The sequence below is a fragment of the Teleopsis dalmanni genome, chromosome 1 (genome assembly GCF_002237135.1).
Source record: "Teleopsis dalmanni isolate 2A chromosome 1, ASM223713v2, whole genome shotgun sequence".
NCBI lineage: Eukaryota > Metazoa > Arthropoda > Insecta > Diptera > Diopsidae > Teleopsis > Teleopsis dalmanni.
In genome coordinates, this window is record NC_051846.1 from 123,152,679 (window position 1) to 123,168,904 (window position 16,226).

At 35.4% G+C, this 16,226-nt stretch overlaps 1 protein-coding gene across 1 annotated transcript; it reads left to right on the plus strand.

Moving 5' to 3' along the window:
- Window positions 1-14,328: 14,328 nt before the first annotated feature.
- On the plus strand, window positions 14,329-15,592 carry LOC119677418 (protein ALP1-like; the record flags this gene model as incomplete). The annotated part of the gene is given in 2 exon segments (XM_038088790.1): window positions 14,329-14,535; window positions 14,590-15,592. Coding segments are annotated over 2 exon segments (1,120 nt in total), but the record flags the coding sequence as incomplete, so codon positions are not given.
- Between the last annotated feature and the right edge of the window lie 634 nt (window positions 15,593-16,226).

Below are 16,226 nucleotides of genomic sequence, written 5' to 3' on the forward strand. Positions count from 1 at the left end.
TAATATCTGTGTTTACGGGACACTGGTCCATAGGAAGACATGGAGCTAAACTCGGCCTTCCCTGTGGTACCTCTTGTAGTGCGTGTCTACCAGCTCTTGAAAATATGACACCAGAACACCTGATGTGTCTTTGTCAAGGTCTGGCCAGAACTAGGTTTAAGCTTCAACTCACTTAGCGATACCTCCAGCATTAGCATTAGCCAGATTCTTACCTTTGTTAATGCCTCTGGCTGTTTCTAGTTTAACCCTCTATCTACTATCCACTATCACGAGGTTTTTTGTGGATTCAAAACGGCTTTCTCTTTTAGCTAATTGGGGAGTCTTCGTCCTCCCACCACCACAACTAACTAACTAACTAACGAATTCAGTCTTAATTCAACCTTTACACATCACATTTGGTTGTTGATTTTGTCTATGATTCATAACATTTGTTTCATTTTATATGAAAATTTTATTTATTCCTCAAAACTATTCACAATAGCTACTGTACAATATTATACTACGGTGAACTGTTCAAGTTAAAATCAACTTGATTTTGTACACATTAGAATTCATTTCTATTTTCAGCTGTCAAAATTCCCATATTAATCTACTTGATTTGAATTTGTTTTGCTATCGAAATCAAGAATAATTGAAAATTACAGCTGAAATCACAGCTGACAACTTTTTTGCGTCTGTTATAAAGTTAGATGCAAAGTGAATTCCAAACATTTGTGAAAACAGTACAAACGACATGGCAACCTTCACAATCAGCCGATTATCACTTTCAGAAAACGGATACCTTTGGCAACTCTAAATAAGAGTGACATTATACATCGAGCGGTCTGGAAACAAGAAATTTGTGTTTATTTTTCAAAGTAGTTTGTATTACAGTATTTATTTTGTATGCTTAATAAAAAAATTGACAAACATTGAAACATTAACCAGCGCAACGACGTCTGATGTGATTAAAAATCACAATACAAACAGCAACTAACTTGATAGTCCAGCAACCATTAGTATTTATCGTGTCTTCTTAGAAGCAAGAAAAAAAAACACAATTACTTGTAAAACAATAAATGCTTGTAAAATAAATATTAACAACAGATATCTAAAAGTTTTTTAATTAATAATAAAGTGGTAATACAGAAGTACCACATTGATGTCCCCGAAAAGGACAAGCAACAACATCAGTGAATTTGAGTCAGCAAGCAGCAACATGGATACAGACAAAGAACAAACTCAAACCGTACAAACAAACCAACAACTTGAATACAAGCAGAACGTAGAAGCAGTCAGCTTAATTAAGTTGCCTTCGTTTCTATAGACGGATCTAAAATTGTGGTTTGCACAAATACGGGGACATTTACACGTACACTAGATACAAACACTTTACATCTAGTTGCAGACACTGCGAAGTGTCCTCCCACAGCAGAAAAATATGTAGCTTTAAAAAAGAAGTTAGTAAAAAGATGTGGTGATTCGAAACAAAAGTAGCTTTTGAAATTATTGACGAACTTAAAGCTGTCAAATAAACGGCTAACGCAACTACATAAAGAAATGCGAAATGTAGCCGGTACTAACGTTTTTGAGGAAGCATTAGCAGCCATCTGGCTACAATGGCTACCCAGCAATTCAAGGTGCATTTTGTCTGCAAGTAATACAAGTAATGTAGATCAAACAGCAGAGTTTGCCAATCGAATTATGGACAACATGGCATCTCCGCAGTATGTTATGGCCACGTCACAGTGTGCTGATGCTACAGTTAGTCATGAGAAGAAAACGATTCCATCTCTAGAATCGAAAGTGTTAACACTTGAAACTTCAGTTCAGCAGCTAACAGCAAATGTCAGCAGTTTGACATCAGAAATCAGATCTGGTCACCGTAATCGAAGAAACAGCAGATAGCGCAACCCAAGCCTTTTATCACTCACATTTTGGTGCCAGTGCCACAAAGTGCTAACAGCTATGTAAATTCTCTGGAACATTGACTAAGCAAAATCTTAACTCGAGAAACTAAAATCGTTATCACCAGAGTGTGCAGCACACGATAACAAATCGTTTAACTGCACATGCGAAAACCGCCTTCAAGTTCATAATAGAATGACTAAATTATTTTTGGTCGACACTGGTGCAGCAGTATCCATCATTTAATTCGTTTCCACAGTACAAAATACAAATGTAATTCCAGAAGACATCAAAATTATATAGTCAATAACACAACTATAAACACTTATGGCATTCGAAGAATGTGCATTGATTTAATGACTTCGTCGCAACTTCAGCTCTAACTTCATAATAGCTAATGTAGGGTTACCAATTATATGCACAGATATTTTATCAAATTTCGGTTTAGTGCCAGACATAAAGACCAAATGACTGATTGATCCTCTAAAGTCTTTATCCGTCACAGGCATTGTAAAAAACGTGCATGTACATTCGATATCCATCTTAAATGCATCTATCAAGTTGCCCAACATAGTTCGCAAGTATATTAACCTATTCAACCCTAACAACTACAAACTGCCAACAGAAAGAAAAACCAAGGAGATGCCCTGCTAAGAAATTAACAGCAATTCGTAATGAATTTCGCACACTACTGGAGCAAGGGATTATACGACCGTCAAACAGTCCATGGTTAAGCCCCATTCATCTTGTTAAAATGAAGACATGTGAATCCCCAAATTACTGAGAAGAGACGTATTTAAAATGGTACAGTCGTTATCGCATCCTAGTACCAGAGTCACATTATATCTCTTAACGTCAAAGTATGTTCGGTCGTCAATTCGTAAAAATGTGGTCATGAGTTCGTCAGTGTCAAACCTGTCAACCATCAAAGATCAACAAACACACCAAACCAGCTCCAATGTTCTTGCCAGACACAGACCAACTATTTAATCACGTTCACATTGACCTGATCACTCTTCCAGAATGTCAAGGTTATAGGTATGCTCTGACAATGATCCATAGATTCCGTCGGTAGCCAGAAATAACACCTCTCAAACACATAACAGCAGATACATTCGCAGCAAGTTTCTATGCAACCTGGGTTTCACGTTTCGATGCACCTAAGCAAATTACAACCGATCAAGGCACCCAATTTGAAGCAGATTTGTTTCAAGCTCATACCAACCTACTGGGAACCGTACGCATTTGTACGACTCCTTACCATCCAGCAGCAAACAGCACGATAGAGCGATTTCATCGCACGTTGAAAACAGCTCTCATGTCCAGACCCAAACAAACATGGTTGCAGTTACTTCCATTAGTTATACTGGGGTTGAGGTCTGAAATAAAATAAAACTTACAGACCCAAACATAAATGGTTACACTTACTTCGATCAGTTCTACATAGGCACGTCAGCGGCAGAACTAGTTTATGACACCGTGTTACGACTACCTGGTGAATTTTTTGTCGACAACGGCGCAGCACTCAATTAGGAAAAGTTCTTAAACCAATTTTGTAGAGGATTGCAACAATTAAGGCTCACCTCAACATCGCATCACTCAAAACAACCAGTTTTTGTTCACAAAAGTTTAAAAGAATGCATTCATATCTTCTTACGTGCTGATTATATAAGTAAATAACTTAAGCCGCCATATACAGATCTGCATAAATTTAATAAAAGGATAAGTGTACTTGAATTTTTTCTAGTTCTAGTAACATAAAACAATCTTCAGCAAATTCATCGCCAAGCGATCAAAATAAATCACGACGGGTTTTTTTAGGAGTCTACAGAATAAAAAAAACACGTCAATATGGTTTCATTAACAATAGATAAAAAAAAAAATTTAACAGGGAAGAAAAAAGGAAAAGATATTCAGTAATATGTTTGGTTTGCAGTGTTGCATTTTCTAGTATTCTTCAATAGTTTCACCAAAGCCTTCGGCGCTTATTGCGGTGGAATGCTGTGCCGAACGCATTAACCAGCGCAACGCCATCTAGCGTAGTATAAAAACCAAAGTACACACAGCAACTAGCCTATTAGTCTAGCGTCAATTAGTGTTTACCACGTCTTCTTAGAGGCATGAGAAAAAACACAAATTGCGTGTAAAACGAAAACTGCTTTTAAAATAATAAATATTAACAACAGATATTTAAAAATGTTTTAATTAATAATAAAGTGGTAATACAAAAGTATCACATGTGTTTATTTCGCAAAGATGCCTAAGAATTGATAGAATAATTATTGATTGATAGGTGTTTTCGGTGGATGGCAAGTGTGCCAAAAAACAGCAAGTTGCTGAAAATTTTTAACATTCTTAGCATTCCTTTTAATTCTGTTTTTCTGTTAATTCTGTTAATTCTGTTTTTAGGGAATTGGAGTGTAGGGTCAACTCTTTGACAGATAATATCATCTCTTCCTTTAAAGCATCGTGTCCTCGCTCGTATGCGAAGAAATGTAGGCAACCAAGGTGGAACGAAAAGCTCTCTTTGCTCCGCAGGAATGCATGAAGAGCATTCAATGAAAGCTATCGTACCAAGGTTTGGATTCTATATAAGGATGCTCTAAGGGTTTACAAAATGCGCTTCGAGAATCCAAGAAATTGTCATGGAATTCTCATTGCGAGCAAATTGAAAGTATTAAAGAATCGGCTAGACTAGCTAAAATGCTAGCAAATGACCGCTCTTGACCCTCCCTCATTAACAAAGTAGATGGAAGACCAGTAACGGAATCCCTGTCACTATTAGTAGATACCCATTTTCCCGGTTCCTCGGGTGATCCCCCAAAGGTATTACCGTATCGTTCAGCCAACTCTGGCGAGACTATACAGTCAGTGGTATCTTCTAGAAGGATCAAATGGGCTATCTATTCCTTCTCTCCATACAAAAGTCCGGGTCCTGACGGGATCTTACCAATTATGTTATAATCTCTGGGAGATGTATCTGTAAATTGGCTTTCCACGATCTTCTGCAGCTGCCTTTCACTTAACCATGTCCCCAGCGATTGGAGACAGGTTAGAGTAGTTTTTATTCCAAAGGCAGGTAGAACAGGTCACAGTACGGCTAAAGATTACAGACCCATCAGCCTTACTTCTTTCTTATTTAAAACTATGGAAAGACTGATCAACGCTTACATCAGATCTTTACATAGTTTTGCCAAACTATCGAGTGCCCAACATGCATATCTCAAAGGAAAGTCCACGGAAATAGCACTACATGAGGTAGTTACCGTGGTGGAGAAATCTCTTGGATGTAAACAATTCACCTTAGCTGCCTTCTTGGATATAGAACGTGCTTTTAATAACGTTAGTGTGGAAGCCATTCAGGAGGCTCTTAGTGAAATGAGCATCCCGGCCTGCATCTCCCGATGTATCGCATCAATGCTTGGGTTTAGAATCATCAATACAGAGACGAGAAATCTAAGCATTAAGAAATGCGTCAGGAGAAGTACACCACAAAGGGGAGTGTTATCTCCCTTGTTATGGATTTTAACAATGAATTCACTGCTTTTAAGGCTTAACCAGAGTAGAGTCAAAGCAATGGCGTATGCGGATGATGTTGTCCTTCTGGTAACAGGTATGTTCCCTTCGGTGCTAAGTAACATTATGGAGTGCGCTTTTTGAAACCTTAGTAATTCAGCTTCAAAGTGTGATGTAAGTGTTAATCCTTCTAAGACTGAACTGTTATTGTTTACCAACAAATATAAAATTCCAGATTTTCCGCTGCTAAGATTAAATGGTCAAAGATTAACTCTTTCGCATAAAGTTAAGTATCTAGGAGTAATTCTCGACACAAAACTTAATTGGAAAGCCAACATCGACGAAAGAATTCGCAAAGCTTGTGTGGCATTTTATGCATGCAAAAGAATATACGGTAAGAGCTAGGGATTACAGCCCAAAGTGATTCTCTGGCTTTACACAGCCGTCGTTCGGCCAATTTTAACATATGGATGCCTGGTGTGGTGGCCCTCGTTGAAAAAACAGTATATTGTTCAAAGACTAACCAGAATGCAAAGGTCTGCCTGTGTGGGAGTTACGGGGGCTCTAAGATCATGCCCCACCAGTGCGCTCAACGTCATACTTAACTTGCTACCTATTGATATACACATCAAGCAAGTTGCTACTCTCAACGCGAAGAGGCTTAATGATCTAAACTCTTGGCACTCAATTGCCTTGGGACATGGCAATATTGCATCATTCTATCCGATAGATGATAGCAGGGATTCAGACTACCTATGTCCTCAGTTACAATTCGACAACAACTTCGCCACCAAAATTACTTCAAGAAGGGATTGGGAGGCGGAATTGCTTACAACTCTAGAAAAGATAACGATTCACACCGACGGGTCTAAAATAGATGAGGGCGTTGAAGCCGGAATCTTTTCTACGGACCTAATGATCAATAAATCATACCATCTTTCAGATTCCACCTCAATATATCAGGCTGAAGTTTTTGCCATCCTTAGGGCAAGTGTTCTTGCTTTAAATATGGGCCTTCACGGAAAAAAGGTCTACATTCTAACTGACAGTCAGGCAGCTATTAAAGCTATATCAGCAGTCTGTTTGCCATCGAGATTAGTTGAAGAATATGAGGAAATTATCAGTGAACTAAGCGAGAGGTCCAAGGTTACTCTAGTCTGGGTTCTTGGGCATTCTAATATTGTAGGAAATGAGCGCGCTGACGAGCTTGCTAAACTAGGCGCTTCTTCCACGGATACTCCTATCTCGATTCCTGCCCCTGTCAGCTACGGGTGTAGGCTGATTTACGACCATTTTTTGCGACAAGCAAATAGGGAGTGGACCCTTACTGCCTCAGCAGCCAGGTCAAGGGCTACTTGGCCAATCTATTCCAAATATAGAATCTCTGACTTAATTCGTAGAAACAAATCTGAGGTGTCTAGGCTAATATCTGTGTTTACGGGACACTGGTCCATAGGAAGACATGGAGCTAAACTCGGCCTTCCCTGTGGTACCTCTTGTAGTGCGTGTCTACCAGCTCTTGAAAATATGACACCAGAACACCTGATGTGTCTTTGTCAAGGTCTGGCCAGAACTAGGTTTAAGCTTCAACTCACTTAGCGATACCTCCAGCATTAGCATTAGCCAGATTCTTACCTTTGTTAATGCCTCTGGCTGTTTCTAGTTTAACCCTCTATCTACTATCCACTATCACGAGGTTTTTTGTGGATTCAAAACGGCTTTCTCTTTTAGCTAATTGGGGAGTCTTCGTCCTCCCACCACCACAACTAACTAACTAACTAACGAATTCAGTCTTAATTCAACCTTTACACATCACATTTGGTTGTTGATTTTGTCTATGATTCATAACATTTGTTTCATTTTATATGAAAATTTTATTTATTCCTCAAAACTATTCACAATAGCTACTGTACAATATTATACTACGGTGAACTGTTCAAGTTAAAATCAACTTGATTTTGTACACATTAGAATTCATTTCTATTTTCAGCTGTCAAAATTCCCATATTAATCTACTTGATTTGAATTTGTTTTGCTATCGAAATCAAGAATAATTGAAAATTACAGCTGAAATCACAGCTGACAACTTTTTTGCGTCTGTTATAAAGTTAGATGCAAAGTGAATTCCAAACATTTGTGAAAACAGTACAAACGACATGGCAACCTTCACAATCAGCCGATTATCACTTTCAGAAAACGGATACCTTTGGCAACTCTAAATAAGAGTGACATTATACATCGAGCGGTCTGGAAACAAGAAATTTGTGTTTATTTTTCAAAGTAGTTTGTATTACAGTATTTATTTTGTATGCTTAATAAAAAAATTGACAAACATTGAAACATTAACCAGCGCAACGACGTCTGATGTGATTAAAAATCACAATACAAACAGCAACTAACTTGATAGTCCAGCAACCATTAGTATTTATCGTGTCTTCTTAGAAGCAAGAAAAAAAAACACAATTACTTGTAAAACAATAAATGCTTGTAAAATAAATATTAACAACAGATATCTAAAAGTTTTTTAATTAATAATAAAGTGGTAATACAGAAGTACCACATTGATGTCCCCGAAAAGGACAAGCAACAACATCAGTGAATTTGAGTCAGCAAGCAGCAACATGGATACAGACAAAGAACAAACTCAAACCGTACAAACAAACCAACAACTTGAATACAAGCAGAACGTAGAAGCAGTCAGCTTAATTAAGTTGCCTTCGTTTCTATAGACGGATCTAAAATTGTGGTTTGCACAAATACGGGGACATTTACACGTACACTAGATACAAACACTTTACATCTAGTTGCAGACACTGCGAAGTGTCCTCCCACAGCAGAAAAATATGTAGCTTTAAAAAAGAAGTTAGTAAAAAGATGTGGTGATTCGAAACAAAAGTAGCTTTTGAAATTATTGACGAACTTAAAGCTGTCAAATAAACGGCTAACGCAACTACATAAAGAAATGCGAAATGTAGCCGGTACTAACGTTTTTGAGGAAGCATTAGCAGCCATCTGGCTACAATGGCTACCCAGCAATTCAAGGTGCATTTTGTCTGCAAGTAATACAAGTAATGTAGATCAAACAGCAGAGTTTGCCAATCGAATTATGGACAACATGGCATCTCCGCAGTATGTTATGGCCACGTCACAGTGTGCTGATGCTACAGTTAGTCATGAGAAGAAAACGATTCCATCTCTAGAATCGAAAGTGTTAACACTTGAAACTTCAGTTCAGCAGCTAACAGCAAATGTCAGCAGTTTGACATCAGAAATCAGATCTGGTCACCGTAATCGAAGAAACAGCAGATAGCGCAACCCAAGCCTTTTATCACTCACATTTTGGTGCCAGTGCCACAAAGTGCTAACAGCTATGTAAATTCTCTGGAACATTGACTAAGCAAAATCTTAACTCGAGAAACTAAAATCGTTATCACCAGAGTGTGCAGCACACGATAACAAATCGTTTAACTGCACATGCGAAAACCGCCTTCAAGTTCATAATAGAATGACTAAATTATTTTTGGTCGACACTGGTGCAGCAGTATCCATCATTTAATTCGTTTCTACAGTACAAAATACAAATGTAATTCCAGAAGACATCAAAATTATATAGTCAATAACACAACTATAAACACTTATGGCATTCGAAGAATGTGCATTGATTTAATGACTTCGTCGCAACTTCAGCTCTAACTTCATAATAGCTAATGTAGGGTTACCAATTATATGCACAGATATTTTATCAAATTTCGGTTTAGTGCCAGACATAAAGACCAAATGACTGATTGATCCTCTAAAGTCTTTATCCGTCACAGGCATTGTAAAAAACGTGCATGTACATTCGATATCCATCTTAAATGCATCTATCAAGTTGCCCAACATAGTTCGCAAGTATATTAACCTATTCAACCCTAACAACTACAAACTGCCAACAGAAAGAAAAACCAAGGAGATGCCCTGCTAAGAAATTAACAGCAATTCGTAATGAATTTCGCACACTACTGGAGCAAGGGATTATACGACCGTCAAACAGTCCATGGTTAAGCCCCATTCATCTTGTTAAAATGAAGACATGTGAATCCCCAAATTACTGAGAAGAGACGTATTTAAAATGGTACAGTCGTTATCGCATCCTAGTACCAGAGTCACATTATATCTCTTAACGTCAAAGTATGTTCGGTCGTCAATTCGTAAAAATGTGGTCATGAGTTCGTCAGTGTCAAACCTGTCAACCATCAAAGATCAACAAACACACCAAACCAGCTCCAATGTTCTTGCCAGACACAGACCAACTATTTAATCACGTTCACATTGACCTGATCACTCTTCCAGAATGTCAAGGTTATAGGTATGCTCTGACAATGATCCATAGATTCCGTCGGTAGCCAGAAATAACACCTCTCAAACACATAACAGCAGATACATTCGCAGCAAGTTTCTATGCAACCTGGGTTTCACGTTTCGATGCACCTAAGCAAATTACAACCGATCAAGGCACCCAATTTGAAGCAGATTTGTTTCAAGCTCATACCAACCTACTGGGAACCGTACGCATTTGTACGACTCCTTACCATCCAGCAGCAAACAGCACGATAGAGCGATTGCATCGCACGTTGAAAACAGCTCTCATGTCCAGACCCAAACAAACATGGTTGCAGTTACTTCCATTAGTTATACTGGGGTTGAGGTCTGAAATAAAATAAAACTTACAGACCCAAACATAAATGGTTACACTTACTTCGATCAGTTCTACATAGGCACGTCAGCGGCAGAACTAGTTTATGACACCGTGTTACGATTACCTGGTGAATTTTTTGTCGACAACGGCGCAGCACTCAATTAGGAAAAGTTCTTAAACCAATTTTGTAGAGGATTGCAACAATTAAGGCTCACCTCAACATCGCATCACTCAAAACAACCAGTTTTTGTTCACAAAAGTTTAAAAGAATGCATTCATATCTTCTTACGTGCTGATTATATAAGTAAATAACTTAAGCCGCCATATACAGATCTGCATAAATTTAACAAAAGGATAAGTGTACTTGAATTTTTTCTAGTTCTAGTAACATAAAACAATCTTCAGCAAATTCATCGCCAAGCGATCAAAATAAATCACGACGGGTTTTTTTAGGAGTCTACAGAATAAAAAAAACACGTCAATATGGTTTCATTAACAATAGATAAAAAAAAAAATTTAACAGGGAAGAAAAAAGGAAAAGATATTCAGTAATATGTTTGGTTTGCAGTGTTGCATTTTCTAGTATTCTTCAATAGTTTCACCAAAGCCTTCGGCGCTTATTGCGGTGGAATGCTGTGCCGAACGCATTAACCAGCGCAACGCCATCTAGCGTAGTATAAAAACCAAAGTACACACAGCAACTAGCCTATTAGTCTAGCGTCAATTAGTGTTTACCACGTCTTCTTAGAGGCATGAGAAAAAACACAAATTGCGTGTAAAACGAAAACTGCTTTTAAAATAATAAATATTAACAACAGATATTTAAAAATGTTTTAATTAATAATAAAGTGGTAATACAAAAGTATCACATGTGTTTATTTCGCAAAGATGCCTAAGAATTGATAGAATAATTATTGATTGATAGGTGTTTTCGGTGGATGGCAAGTGTGCCAAAAAACAGCAAGTTGCTGAAAATTTTTAACATTCTTAGCATTCCTTTTAATTCTGTTTTCAATTTTATATTAATTATTATTTTTTATACAAAATATATTTGCTTGCATTATGTGCATATATGCAAGATTTGCTGTTTGTTATTTGTCAAAACATAACACTTGACATATTGCAATAGTGATGCCAATGTCTCGCTTGATTTGCAATCTGTCAAATGTTATGTTTTCACAAACAATAAATCTGGCAGATGTGCACATAATTTAAGCAATCTACATTCCTTATAAAATTAAATAGTTAATATAAAATTAATATGAATAATAATTTTAAAGCAATAACAACAAAATTAATAATAGTTTAGAATATTTCTTGCAACTAATGTCACAAAATTTAAATAATTTTTAAATACTCTTTCTTCATGTATTCCTATAAATTACTGTAAACTACACGAACAAAGAGATACCGGAACATCAATTGGCTTCTATTACTGAAATCAAAATTCGCAATACCAATAAATAAAAAGAGAATACTACTACTGAAATATATATCTGATGGAGACGATTGTGTACAAACTTTAGAAAATATTGAGGAAAAAGAGAATGCCAGATTACAGCTCACCACAGCCATAAATACATATACAAAGCATATACATTTCAAGAAATGATAAATTTGTCTTGAGCACAGTTGAACAAACAAAACAATTTTTAAGAGAAAATTCAGAAATCAATATTATAACTGAAGACAAAGGAAATGTAACGGTGGCAATGTATAAAAAGGTATATGACACCCGCATGATGATAATACTCAATGATTTAATGACGTAACGATGGATGAACAAGGATCCAAAATCATTTCTAGAAAGAAAAAGTAATGAATGATTGGAAAAATTACACACAAAACGAATAATATCAGATAAAGAAAAACGAAGACTATTAACAAACACAGCGATAGCACCAAGACTTTATGGATTACCCAAAATTCATAAAAAGGATACACCATTAAGATCGATTTGCTCATCTCTTAACTCCCTAACATATGAACTCAGTAAATGTTCTTAAAAACCTGACCAAAAATTCCAAATACAACAAAAAGAATTCTGCACAATTTAAAGAACGTTTTAACAACACTAATATACACGAAGAAGAATCATTGGTATCGTTTCATGTAGTATCATTGTTCCCTTGTATTCCGGTAGAATATGCTTTGGAGGTAATAAGCAAAAGATGGACGGCATAGAAGCATACACACAAAAATGAACAAGAAACAGTTTATTGATATATTACGTTTCTGCATAAAAGACAATAGATACTTCAAATACAAAAAAGAATGTATACTCAACTTAGAGGTTTACCAATGGGATCACTTTTGTCACCTATAGTGGCGGATATTGTAATGAAAGAACTACTCAACACATGTGTAGAAAATTTAAAAACTAAACCCAGATTACTGACGAAATATATGGTTGACATTTTTCGAATAGTAAAGACGAATGCAATACAAACAATATTGGAAAAATTGAAGAAGTTTCATAAAAACATAAGTTTTATAATGGAAATAGAAGATAATAAAAAATTACCATACCTAGGATAGAGATATATTGTATTTTATCGTCTGTTTAGTTTTTTGTTTTTTAATTTTGATTTGTATCAGCTTCCAGACAAGAACAGTGAAACGCATTTATTTCGAAATGTTAGCAAATATTTCTATATATTATATTAGGCGTATTCGGTGGCTCGCAAGTACGGCAAAAAACAGCAAGTTGTTTGCCTATGCAGGCCTATACTGGCCGCAATGTACGCAAAACAACAACACTATTTTTTCTACCTCGGCCAGCATAGTTATGCTAGCCAACCACATCGGCCAGTAAAAAAAAAAATGTTACCAACGCAATAAGCGAACTATTGTGAACCTTCATTGAAAATTCCAACGAATAGTGCAATCAAATGTCAAAAATTGAGGAAATAAAAATTCAAACAGAATTCAAAAATTTGAAAAATCTTGAAAAGTAACGAAGAAATAATAAGAATGGAGAAATCGTAAGTATTAAGGACATTGAATTTTTTATTATGTTAGTTATTACCAAGTAACATTTATTTTATTTCATTTAATTTGTAGTTTACATACATAAAATTAATAAAACAAACATAATTTTTGAAGTTTTTCTAAAAAATTTTTTTATAGAAATACACCCAAACTATGGACCACAAAGGAAACGAAGTGTTTTCTAGAGTGCTACTTGACACGAACATTCATAACATTTAAAAAATCCGTGAAATAACTTACATCCCTCGGCCGCTGCAAAACGTTGCTTTTGTTCTCCCAACATCGACAGTACCTACAAAAATTTACTTATCTTAGTGTTTTATTTTTAAATTTCCAATATTCTTACCATTCCTTTTAATTCCGTGTTCATTTTAATTTTATAATATTTTTATAAAAATATATTTGATTTATATGCACATATACAAGTTTTGCTGTTTGTCAAAACAAAACATTTGACAAATTGCAACAGTGATGCCAATGACTCGCGTGGCCAACATAAGCCAACATGCATTTTTTACCGTACTTGCGAGCCACCGAAAAGGCCTATTATAATATTTCTATATATTATATTATAATATTTCTATATATTATATTATAATATTTCTATATATTATATTATAATATTTCTATATATTATATTATAATATTTCTATATATATATATCTATATATATGCTATATAAATACATAAATTAATTTTAATACAAAATAACACATCAAAATATAAATACTTTATTTTTTAAAATGCATTAGTTTTTTGTTCATCCATAGTCATTAATAGTCAATATACATTAAATTAACTAATTAAAATAGAAACTTAAAAAATTACAACTACAAATTAAAACTTTATAAATAATTTTTTGGACATATAAACCTAAATTAACAAAGCAGTTAAAATTAAATTAACTGTAAGTTGATATTCCGCCAGAAATAAAAATAATAATAAAAACATTCACTTTTGTCTGTTTATATTTCATAAATATAAACAGCTGATATAATTAAATAAATATAAACAGTTGACTTTTATTTTCTTCTATCTCTTATTTTTAATCAATTGGTATTATCCAGTAAATTGGATCACCATTATTTCACCATTATATCTAAAAAAGGGATGTTCCATGGCATTTAATATATGGTAGAGAATACAGTAAAGATTTAATAATATACATCTTAGGACGTGTGCGAGTTAGGCTAAGTTGATGCTAAACCAAATGGTAGATTTTTTGGGATTTTTTCCACTGCACACATTTAGCCACTTAGCCCAAAAAAGTGTGCGAGTTACATTTTGACAGCTAGTATCAGCTGTGAATATATTTTGATGTCAATACTTTTGTTACATATTTTGCGATGGCAGAGAACGCAGAAATCGATGAAGTATTTTTATTTGCGCAATTTGGCAAATTAATGGAATTATATAGTCAGCATAATAAATTGAAAGAGAGATTCTTAGAAGAATATCCAAAGGTAATTATAAAATAATTTCAGTAAATAACATAAATTATCAGTTTGACTATTTAGCGCGAGCTTTTATGCCAAAATGGATATACTTCGGCAATATTTAGAGCTGTTGTGGGGAAAGATAATTCAATCATAAGAAAACATTTAAGGCTTACAGTAATAGCATTGGAAAGAGTTTTCAATTACGGTGCAAGGTTTTTAAATACTAAAACAGGATGGAATGACCGGTTTATTATTACTGTATTTTTATATTGGCTTGGCTGTGGTGCAAGCTATCGTGTAACAGGAGCTTCGTTTGGAATTTCGAGATATACTGTGCGGGATATTGTTTACAAGTGCTTGAAAGGGTTCCTTTCATTAAAGTCATCGGTTATTAAATATCCAGCTGAAAGTGAGTGTGAAAGCATTTCTACAAAATTTAACCAACGAGCCGGTACTACAATTTTCAATCGTGCATTAGGTGCCATAGATGGAACACATATACCAATAGCTGTGCCTGTACGACTTCGTGATCAATACATGAACCGAAAGTCATTTACATCAATCAATTTACAAGCTGTATGTTCCAGTAATAAGGAATTTTTATCTATTTGTGTTGGTTTCCCAGGATCGGTGAACGATGAGCGGGTTCTACAAAGCAGTGAATTATTTAATTTGCAAAATTTTCCTCCACCAGGCTACTACCTGCTAGGCGATAGTGGATACTGTTGTCGGACTAGTCCAATAGCAATTCTCACTCCATATAAAAGATTGCAACCGTTAACAGCAAGACAAAAGAAATTTAACGAGCTTCATAGTAAGGCTAGTACTGTTATTGAATGTACATTTGGTGCATTGAAAATACGTTGGCGCTCAATTTTTGATAAAGTTGTTAGGTTAAATCTTGAACACTGTGTTCAAACAATAGCTGTGGCATGCATTATGCATAATATATGCCTGAATGATGGACTTGATCTGATTGAAGTAAATAACATCGTGGAGGATTGTCATTATGAAGGAGTTGCTACTGAGAATGAAAATATTGATGCAATTTCTATGCGCGATGAAATTGCAAACAACATTCATATGTAATTGAGTTATAAATTTTAATAAAAAAAAACCTATTTTATTAAATGCTTTGTAAATTAAATTGTTTTATATATATATATTTATATACATGTATATATATATACAAGGTGAGATGAAAAAACTGCAACCAACTTCAGACTGCTGTCATTTCTAAACCGCTCGTCCCACAGCTGTCAGATTTATTCTAGTGACAGCTCATTATATTGTTTACAAGCCCACAAAAGCGTTTTGGTGGGAATTTTTCAGAAAAAAAGTTATTTGTGATGGAATTCAAGCGTGATAGTGTGATTGCTTTGCATTTGGCTGGAAAACCACAAGTGGCTATCGTTAGAGCCCTCCAGCATTTAAAAGTGAATAAATGTTTTGTGTCTCGTACCATCGCTCGTTACTATGATACTGGTAGCGTAGCCCGACGTCAAGGAAGTGGACGAAAAAAAACAGCAACATCGGCAGAAATGGTTCGAAAAGTGAAGAAGCTAATTGAACGAAATCCGCGTCGCAGTGGACGAAAAATGGCTCGTGAGCTGAACATATCGCAATATGCCATTCGGCAAATATTGAAAAATGAGCTTGGACTAAAGCCATTCAAGTTCCAAAAAGTGCAAGATCTTACTGATGCGCAAAAAAAA